At 36.9% G+C, this 10,839-nt stretch overlaps 1 protein-coding gene across 4 annotated transcripts; it reads left to right on the forward strand.

Annotated features, from left to right (window-relative positions):
* Positions 1 to 320: 320 nt before the first annotated feature.
* LOC119074476 (GATA zinc finger domain-containing protein 14-like) lies at positions 321 to 10,839 on the forward strand. 4 transcript variants are annotated; one of them, XM_037180620.1, is made up of 13 exons: positions 326 to 487; positions 2,182 to 3,449; positions 3,512 to 3,752; positions 4,563 to 4,815; positions 4,885 to 5,071; positions 5,151 to 5,294; positions 5,366 to 5,553; positions 5,620 to 5,738; positions 5,804 to 5,919; positions 5,991 to 6,107; positions 6,167 to 6,215; positions 9,687 to 9,696; positions 10,091 to 10,293. In XM_037180620.1, the coding sequence occupies exons 2-11, from the start codon at positions 2,525 to 2,527 to the stop codon at positions 6,181 to 6,183; spliced, it is 2,307 nt and encodes a 768-aa protein (XP_037036515.1). In that variant the 5' UTR covers positions 326 to 487; positions 2,182 to 2,524; the 3' UTR covers positions 6,184 to 6,215; positions 9,687 to 9,696; positions 10,091 to 10,293. The 4 variants fall into 4 exon arrangements, with proteins under 4 accessions (XP_037036514.1, XP_037036515.1, XP_037036516.1 ...); XM_037180619.1 differs by lacking the exon at positions 9,687 to 9,696 and having other exon boundaries at positions 321 to 487; positions 6,167 to 6,200; positions 10,092 to 10,293; XM_037180621.1 differs by lacking the exon at positions 9,687 to 9,696 and having other exon boundaries at positions 6,167 to 6,224; positions 10,092 to 10,839.

Consider the following 10,839-nt stretch of genomic DNA (forward strand, 5'->3'; position numbering starts at 1 on the left):
CGAATCTCTTTAGCTGTTTGAATAGCCCGTTGCTAAAACAGAATAGTTATAAATATCGTAAGCTTGATAGAGTATACTTTCATTGGTAAAAAGAACGTTTCGTTCAAAGTGTTCAACCCCATTCGCCGCCAAGTTATTTGAATTTAATCAAAAAATAGATGATTCAACGAAAAGCGAATGACAAGCAAAAACAGAGGGTCGAGAGAGAGAGAGAATTAGAATGGGAGAGGGTTCATATTTTTGGACATTTTTATATTAAACATCATATGGAGCGAATAAATATACATCGATATAAATAGCTCATCTCATGTGTTGTATGTACATATGTTGGTATCCAGTTTTTGAGTTTTGACAAAATAGTGGCATGACGATTTTCGAATCTGATGGACAAAGTATTGCTGGTTAAATTTACATACAAAATCAAAAAGAATTTTTTTTTAAAATAAAACACCTCGTATTGGTTCATAATATTGACGAAATAAATTCGGTAAGACCCGTTTCATTCATTTATCGCATTAAATCTACGATCAAAGTGATGGAAAACAAATTCGATACATTTGCACTGGAGGAAAAAAACAATGGCTGCTTATTATTCTGTTCATTTTCGGGGGAACAAAAATTCACATTTTCAATTCATGCCCGCAAGTGATTAAATAAACCGTCTACGTACAACGAACAGAACTTTCATTTCACACAAAAATGTCGAAAATGCGGATTCGATTTCCTCAAATTTCGTTCGGGAAATTCATTTCATTTTAATTCCATTTCATCGGATCATATTTTCGCTTCGGGAGTTTTTTTTGTTCAGTTTGCCAATGTTATGTTTCAAAATAACGGTTGGTTCTCATTGTTTACCAATATAATTTCGTGGAAAAGCATTCGGTTGCCTTATTGAAAGAATGGAAACTCGATAATCGCTTGTTTTGGTTGTTCTTTCCGTAAATACCTATACATCGTATGATGGCTAAAATGTTGAGTGTGTGGTGGAAGAAGTAAACGAAGAAGCTTAAAGGCGCCGTTTCTTGTTTTTAGTCGAAAACTGGTTTCATTAAGGAAAATGCCAAATTCTACAACCTTTTCGCCTCATTGATATTCCCAATTGTCTAGAGATCTATCTACTGATCTATCGACTTCTAAGATTTTTGATTGAACAGACCAGTGACTAAGCTCAGCAGATTCAGAGTATTTTTTGCGACGCTTTAAAGCCTAATTGTCTTCAACCTTCATTAGTCCTCTAATGCGATTATTCTGATAATTGGCCCTCTAACCAATAACAACTGAAATTAGAGAATGCCAAAACTTTGTAGAATTATTCGCTTGAGATCGAATTGATATCCAGAAAAGACCCGAAATTTATGTGCTGGAGACAACAGATAAATTTAAAGTTTGGTAGACACAAGGGCGATAGTTGTAAATAGGAAAATAGACCGATAAATAGCTGTGTTTCTGGTCGGATCGTATCGCTTATTTCACCTCCATATTTCGTTTCACGTGATCGTTTGTTTGATTGCATTGTTCGATTTTATGTAGATCCTAGTTTTCGATTAAATTGATTTTTTTAGGTATTTTTCACTTATGAATAATATTCAAAGTTGAAGTAGGATTCTTTCGCGTCAAAAATTTACTTCAAAAGGATTTTCTTTGTCCAATCGTCATCTAGTATTGTGCGCTCGAAGACCGCAAAGTTAAATGACCCAAGGTGCTAAGCGACTCGTATACCCAATACTCAATAAAACTGTTGCCGTCATTGATTTTGTGAACCAGTGCGACGTTAGGTGCAAGATATTTTGCTTAATACGTTTCAAAGAAGATAATTTGTTGGGAGCTTTGAAACAGCTTTTCAAAATAAATTTTTCTTTGAGCTTTCATGTCCCCTTGAATTAGAAATTGCGAAATTTTCGATTGAAATAAACAGAAGTTTCATGTTTCACTGGACACTATTCCCAAAAGATAAAAAAAAATGTCCAACGAGTCGTGAGATTCTATCAGCCATCACAACTACCCTGACCTACTTTCCTACTTTTACATCAATGCACTAAAGCAGACACCTTCCTAAGGAATCCTAGGATCCTGATGAACCTTCCTTGGAACAAACAGAGAAAAAAAAATCAATCAAATCGAGAGCAGGCACAATTTACTGTTCATCATTTTGACGATTAAAATTTTCTGTTTTCATTTCAGATAGAACATATCATCCGAGTAATAAAAATTGCAATGCTTCAGCAACATCTATAAGAAAAAAATTAACTTAGTCCTTCCCTCATAAACATCGCATTGAAAGTGCCCGAAAAAGTGTGTCTGCATGCCAACACTTATGAGATTATGGTTTGAGAGAGCACACCGGAATCCTACCAATTTATATGTATGTTTGTTATGATATGATACTTTGCCGACCAAATATTAAGCGGGAATTGCTGGCCAAACTACGGAATCGAAAACTTGCACTGACCCAATATTGATTATTAGAATCAGAAAATTTCACAACGCCAAAGTTCTAAGAATAAAGCGAGAAACCAAAAAAAAAATGAATTCACAAAATTCGGATATTGATACAGTCGGATGTGCTGATAGTCAGGCAAGGGCCATAATAGTTACGAAATCGACAAACAATCAAATTGTACCATCGACTAAGAGGAAACAAAATTTACCGTTAGCTCATCAAATGAAAAGTGCGTCGACAACCGACCTAACAGTCGCTAGTGTACCGAATAAAATAACCGGCACACCCACGAAATCAACGAATCTGTCAACCAATCACGTCACACACAGCAAGTCTCAGCATATAAACACCGTTCGCCAAATGTCAAGAGCGGTTATGCCTAGGGGACAGAACAATGGAAGAACTGAGCCCGGCGATGATCAAAGTCTGAGCTATCAGAACTATCAGTGCTATCCGGCCTCTGTACCGTACAGTACATCGTCTGTGACCGTTCCAATCAGCATGAGTTCGCCGCATATTGGCACCGTACATTCGAATTATCACAGCCAATACCATAGCTATTCGAATCAATTGCAAATTCAGCAACCGAATGCCAAGCATAATGACATCGGTAACAGACCAAACTATTCGCATAGACAGAATGGTTCGAACAAGAAGATGTACAACTCGAACTACACGAAATCGAAGAGAAATGGTAACTACAATAACAACAACCACAACACCAACACATCGTCCGACAAGACGTATAATTCGAGCACCACCACCACCACCAACAACAACAACAATTATAGCAAAAATAACAACATCACCAACAACAACAATAACAACAATGAATACCAACGTAACATGGCGAACATGTCGGGTGGTCAGGCAAATAACCAACCAATTACGAGAAGCGGTCACCGATCGTTTAACTCGGATACGTCGCAGAATATTTCTCCATCGCGTGACCATTATTCCTCCTCATCATCATCGTCGTCTTCATCGTCGGTGCCGTTGAATAAGAAAAGTAACAGGTCACATTACACGCCATTTAACTCGTCCATTAATTTCACTAAAAATCTTTCCAAGGAGATTCACGCACCACCCCAACCACAGCGTACGCCCACGAACGGGACGTTTCATACATAAGCCGTCCGTGGCCACAACATCAATATATGGAAAGTGTTCAGAATCCGATATTTTCGTACGATTGGTTGAGAACTGACGGATATTATCCGGCCGGTCGATTGCCGCATCAGCAGCACATTACTTATTCGGATCCGAGCACCGGCGAATTCATCACTGTTACGAACGTTCTCGACGGTAAAAGGTAAGAGCAATTTTTGTGGTATCCGAATCTGTTTGTCGTTTGGTCGGAGTAGGGGCGGTCATTGTTCCCGAAAAATTTATTCTTCTCGCCGGTTTTTCATCACATTTTCGGAGAGCGAAATGAGTGTGCCAGCCTGATCAACTTTGCTTGAAAGTACACTGAGGGTGCTTGTGTACACAGCGGATAAAAAAAATGCGGAACCCAAGTTCTATAGAAACCTTTAGCGCTACACTAAACTTCATACGACGCTGCACATAAAGTCAACTGAAACTTGGCTTCCGCATTTTTTGTGTTCCGCTAAAGATTTGCATTTGCTGCATTTGAGCTGCACTCGAATTCATCCGAAACTTGGGCTCCATGCGTATCTGCGGATTCGCATTACCTTCAGTGTTTCACATACTTTGTAACATTCACAAGGCATAAAACCACTTCAAGTGCTTTGGATTGACAAAATTTAACAATAATTCAGCAGGCCTCGCAAACAACGTTTTCTGTCAACTCTCGGACTCTATTGATCAAGCACAGGGTACATAGTGTCCGATGCTTTGTTGATAATCCTGGTATATTCTGGGCACAAGACCACCACGAGGGGCGTGTTTGTTGGTAGTGGAAAATGTTTAATGTCTTCTTGCGATTATTTCTCATTTTTCACTGTCGCTAAATCGTCGTCGATCAAAATTTCTCTGTCACTGAAGAATTACCGCCTGGATCACAAAATTTAGCAAAATTGAATTTCCAAAACATCCCCGGAAAAGACCGCCCCGCCCATTAAAACTCAATAATGTATTCGATGATGTACGGTTGCTGTAGAGTGAACAAGACGAACCGAGTGAATCCGAAGAATGGCACCAACACCGGCATCAAACGTTACACGCCGCCGGATCGATTTATGAATCGGGCACCGCATGTGGAAATTAAGGAAACGCCGCAGAATTTGACAAATGGCACCAGATGGGACAGATTGTCGATTCAGGTGTGGGACAAATTTCTATTGTGCCAACAGAAGGAGGGGACGTACATGAAAAAGATCAAAATGTGGAAGAATATGTACTGCTCGGTGCAGGTAAATTTTCAAATTTTTCTTTTTGTGTGGCTTCTGATAACTCTCTGACGTTGCAACGCTATGTTCAAGGAATCGTTTTCGGACTATTCACTGTATATGGTGGGTTCAACGATATCCGGTTTCGGGTCGGATGTCTCAGACGTAGATATGTGCCTTGTCGATTCGACGAAGAATAGCCAAGTTTACTTCGGTAACGATTTGCGAATACATTCCGCAAAAATACTGAACGACTTCAAAGAACTTCTGAGCAGAAACGGTTAGTGAACGTGCATCTTACCTCAATGTCACCAATCGTTATTAACATTCCAAAACAAAATAATTTTGTCTCCGCGCAGCAATTTACGGCGAGTTCAATTTAATTCTTGCAAAGGTGCCAATTTTACGATTCAAGGATACGTTCCACGAATTCGAAATCGATTTGAATTACAACAATTACGTGGGCGTGCAAAACACTCATTTGATGTATTGTTATGGTCGGAGTAAGTCACATACTGATCACCTCCCGGTATAGCGTCCGGATTTACAATTTAATTGAAATCATTCCTTTCAGTGGACTGGAGGTTGCGTCCGCTGGCATTAGTTGTTAAAATTTGGGCACAATATCACGGCATCAACAATGCAAAGGAGATGACAATTTCCAGCTATTCGTTGGTGCTGATGGTCATTCATTTTCTTCAATGTGCTGTTAGTCCACCAGTTTTGCCTTGTCTGCATGATTTGTATCCCAGTAAGTTCCAGGTGAGTTCGAATTGTTTGACGACACACAAATGTACGATTGTACAATGCCGGATTATCGTTCCGTAGAAGCAGCAAGAAATCAAAAGCATCGACATGCATGAGGATTTGGCGCCATGGTTCTCGCAAAATAAGCAATCGTTAGGCGAATTGTTTTTCCAATTTTTCGATTACTACACCAATTTCGAGTGAGAACGACCAGACTTCGATTTTGCATTCGTTCAATCGACTAACCGAATTTCCGGTCTTTCAGTTTTTCCACCAAGGCGATCTCTGTGCGCAAGGGGTGTACCATTCCGATTGAATCGTGTAAAACCAATAACAGTCCGAAGAACGATCCAAATCAATGGAAGGAGTTGTGCATCGAAGGTGAGTCTTTTCCACTGTCCACTGGCGACAATGAATCTCGATTAAACTCGTTCCCTGTTCCGATTCATCAGAGCCGTTTGATTTCACCAATACGGCGCATTCCTGTTACGATCCTCACAAGTTCCAATGGGTCCGGCGCGTTTTTACCATGTCGTATGAGGCACTGTACACCACCAGGGATTTGAAAAGTACTTTCTTTTGTACATTTGGACATTCGATACCCTTAACGACACAGTTACTTTTTCAGGCATCCTGTCTCTGTGAACGACATGAATTGCGAGGTACGTGTACATCACACTATATTAGTAAGTCATTTTATCGGTCGATTTTTGTTTTTTGTTTCGTTTTTTTCTTTTCTTTTCCTTTTCGTTTTTAAAATCTTGGGTCAAGATGCAATAAGACTGAATTAGCTTAAGTTACAATGCCGTTGCAAACGGACAAAATCGAACGTAATTCGGTCGTTAATTAATTTTTAATTAAAATTTGGGCATGACTGCGGATGTGATTAGTTAATTAGAAGGTGATTTTTGGTGTGTGTCAACACATTGTTAGAAAATGATAAAGTTTTTCAGAGCTGTCGTTCCGACTAAAGATTCTGAAAATACTAAAATTTCAAAAATTCTCCAAAACCATCCCGATAATCGTACAAGAGGAACTTAACTATAGCTCCGTGTGATTTTATCAGTACTTCAATTTAGAGGTGGCAAAGCGGCACCACTGGAAAATCTTTTTCTGGTAGAAAGTTCCACGCAACACTAATCTCCTTTGTAATCTCTGCCATACATTTTGACGTTAGCAGGGGAAGCAGAGTCTCAAATACGTAATTTTTCGTGTGCGTTGTGAGCGGTCCCCATATTTATCAATAGTCTTTCTCGAACTGGCACACTCGATACATCCACTGTACCTGATCTACATATAACATGGACTCAAAGCCGTATTAGCACGTATTAGCTTAGCCCCTTGGCGCTGAAAAAAACTGGTGAAAACTGGCGCTGGAAATTTCAACGATATGTCTTTGCTTAGTGCTGAAAATCAAATAGCCAAGTGACGCCCAGAGTCTTAATCCGGCTCTGCATGAACTCTATTTAAACACCAGATTTTAATCGATCAAAAAAGCACTTGAAATCATTCGTAAGGTACGAGACTGCCTTGAAATTTTGTCATTTCAATTTGCTTTCATTTCGAAGGTAATAGGTCAGTCTCTCCATTCAAGTTACAGTTAATGTTAACCGAAGTGTATGACTTTGCGTCAGCTGTTTGACCAGCTACTCACTGCTTACCAGCTACTGCTTACATGGTTTATCATGCATGTGAGTCTGACTATGAAACTCGTGTACTTAGTGTGTTCGTATGAAACAGTTTTTAAGTGAGCCTTCGGCTAGTCGATGTGACTACATTTTAGGAAAATATATGTCTCACAAATAGGTCCTGCCTGGATTCGGATTAGAAAAATGGATACTTCGTCCTGCTATAATCATATTTCTTAAATATTAATCGTATAAAGGTCCGTTACTTTAATAAAGGTACGTGCACAGACAAGCATCCGTGAATGCTCAGCACCAGTATTTTTACCGTTGAAGATTGGCAACGGTCTTTGGAACTAGATAGCGAATGCTTAAAATTGCCGACTTTGAAACTCTCTAACAATTTGTAACTATTTGATGACCCACCATTCCGAGAAAAATGGAATTTGGATAATACTAAACAGCCCGGATTAAATACTCGCTTATGTTCGCACGTGTTGAATATATTCCGTAGGTATTTGGTGCAGATAGCCTCTTTTATTGAAATAATTGTAAAAAAACGGAGTCTGGCAACACTGTGGTTAAGGCTAGATTGTAGGCTAAATACGTTTTCTTGCAACGATTTTTGCCACATTTTCGTCTTTTCAGCTCAAATACTGAAGTAGATGTAAGAGTTGCTAAATGATGGTTTTGCGACTACTTCTGCAACTATAGCTGGCTTTGCCACTACTTTTGCAGCTATAGTTTGACAACTGGGTTTGCTGAAGTCAGAGCCCTAATATTTGGGAATTAATTCTCTAAATTCCCAAAATTCCCTAAAATTCCCAAAAATTCTCAAAAATTCCCAAAAATTCCCTAAAATTCCCAAAAATTCCCTAAAATTCTCAAAAATTCCCTAAAATTCCCAAAAAAAAACAACAAATATTTCAGAACATATTTTGAATATAATATATTCAGTAAATTGAGCTTAAGCGGCATATCGCCAAAACTGGAGGTGATGGTGATAGGGAAACAAGTGGTCTCCGATTTTAAGGAGTGATAGATTCGTCTTCAATTCTAGAGAATCGTATCTTTCATTTTTTTCGAACATTTTTTTAAATTTTCGGTTAAAGTGTTCAAAGGTGAAAGCATGTCAGAGGGTACCGAAAACCTTTTTGCGGCTATAACTCAAAAATAATTATTTTAAGAGCAGTCTACACTCCGACCTTCTATGAAAAATATTTTCGATGATAGCTTCTTATTAGAATATTTTTTGAAAAAAGTGGTTTCATCGTTTGGTGCCACAACATATAAAGTTTCGATAGCCACCAGAATAAACCGCGAGCCTTTTTTAATAAAAGTTTAGTTTTGTTATAAAAACTTTTTATATTTTTTTGTAGAATTTAATTAAAGAAATCACTGCCATGATGAACTCATGTACGGAAACTCTAAAGAATCGAAATGGGATATTAGGTATCTGTCAGCTGATAGGAATATTTTGTTTGTTAGTGTTGGTTTTTTGGTTATCTCGGTGATCACAATTAAAACAAACTGTCAACAAATAAAACATCCCAATTTGTTCAGTCACGAAATTGTTTTTTTTCAAGCGCGAGATTTTTTCAAAATTGGAGCGGCTTTTTAAACTGAAATTAAGAGTTTCAAATTCCACTTTTCCAATATCAATATACATTTTCAGTGTGTTTTTGATGTGTTCATTGAAATAAAAATAATATAGACAAAGGCTCGCGGTTTATTGTCAAAATTGATGCAGTCTGCGCCGAGAAAACTCAAAAGTCCAAAAAATATCACAAAAAACACAAATTTTAGGAGTTTTGAGTTTTTTCTCAGTACACTACATATATCTGGACAATTCCAGTGGCTATCGAAACCTTATATGTTCTGGCACCAAACGATGAGGCCACTTTTTTCAAAAATAATTCGAATAAAAAGTTATCATCAAAAAAGTATTTCATAGGGGGTCGGAATGTAGATTGCTCTTAAATTATTGTAGTGTTGTACTAATGTCGGCTTTGGAGAGACCTACAAGTAGAGTATACGCCCTGGCTGGTGCGAGTACATCGACATATCCTTCAGAGCATAATGTTTGGGAACCAATTCTCAAAAGTTCACTAAAATTCCAAAAAAAATCCAATTTTTTTTTTGCTTGTTCATAGTTTTTAAAGGTTTTTGAACTTTTCCTGATCTTTTACGAGAATTTAATTATTAAAATGCAAAGAAAAGAAATTTTTTGTGAATTTTTGGGAATTAATTCCCAAAATTCCCAAAAATTCCCTAAATTCCCAAAAATTCCCTAAATTCCCAAAAATTTCCAAAAATTCCCAAAAATTCCCTAAAATCCCAAAAATTCTCAAAAACGATTACCAAATATTAGGCTCTGGCTGAAGTAGTGGCAAAAGCTGCTCTCAAAGTTTTGTCACTACTTCTCAGCCTTCTACCAAAAATCGTTAAATAGTTGTAAAATTAGTTGCATATAGACGTATATTTAGCCTACAAGATAGCCTGCAGTGTTGTCAGATTTCGTTTTATTACAACTTAACTACTTCAGGGGTGGCAGCATTATTCGAATTCTATTTTTCTCGGAGAACGCATAAGAATGTCGATTGTCAAATCTTAGTTCCTACCTAAATGATACGGAGATCATCTCTGTAAATGTTTTGGTTTTGTTGCACAAGGAAACAAACGAATAATTTTGTACCTTCGAGTCATGCCCAGAGCTAACACATTCAAACAAAAGTCAAAAATATCTTCAAAATATGGCTGTGATTAATTCTTAACAATAATTAGAGTAAAAATGAAATTTAGAAAAAAAATTAGTTTAGGGAAAAAAAATGAAAACAAAAACACAAAAGCAATATACGACAAGACAGTTTAAGACGAAAGACATTGAAAACAAGAAAATCGATTTAAAATCCATAAAAAATATTTCAGATATCTTTTAGCGTGGCAAATGTTAGAAATGAATAATGAAATGCACAAGAAATATGATCCCCGTTGAAGAAAAATGAAGAAAAGAAAACCAAAAAAAAAAGTGTGAAAGACGCGAAAAAACCACTAATTGGATTATGTCCGTTCGCCGAACAATTTAATGCCAAAAATCAATTTCTTAAATCAATCCGTGCCACTTAATCTATGTTGTTCGTTTTGTTGTTCTTTTTTCTCTTTTGTTCTACTTTTCCGCGCAAAATTTTCTCTTTCTTTTTTAGAAAAATCGATGATGTTTCATATTTAGTAGTGTGTATTGTGTGTTTGAATTTTTTTTTTTCGTCGAAACTTTTACAATCTAAGAGCAGGGACAAGAAAAATACCAAAAAAAAATCATTAAAATAACAAAAATCAACGAAATAATTTCCAACCAAAAAAAAAATCACAAACTCAAAAATCGTCAAAAAAATTATTAAAAAATCAAAAAAACCAACAAATAAAAACCAAAAAAAAATGCCTAGGTCCCCAATTATGCTCACAAATAATGTAAAACTCATAAATGTTTCGTTTTCGGTATGGATATGATTCTTTTTACATTCAATATGAAACATCAGTCGGTTCTATTTTTTGTGTATAACGAATTCAAAAAAGCGAAGTAATTAAAAAAAAAAAACGACAACCAAAAAAAAATATTAAATTTAAATCAAAAGTCTCGGAATATCTCATGTTCAAGCAAGAAAATCTTGTAAAAAAA

This window comes from Bradysia coprophila, unplaced genomic scaffold (assembly GCF_014529535.1).
Source record: "Bradysia coprophila strain Holo2 unplaced genomic scaffold, BU_Bcop_v1 contig_151, whole genome shotgun sequence".
In the NCBI taxonomy this organism is placed as follows: domain Eukaryota; kingdom Metazoa; phylum Arthropoda; class Insecta; order Diptera; family Sciaridae; genus Bradysia; species Bradysia coprophila.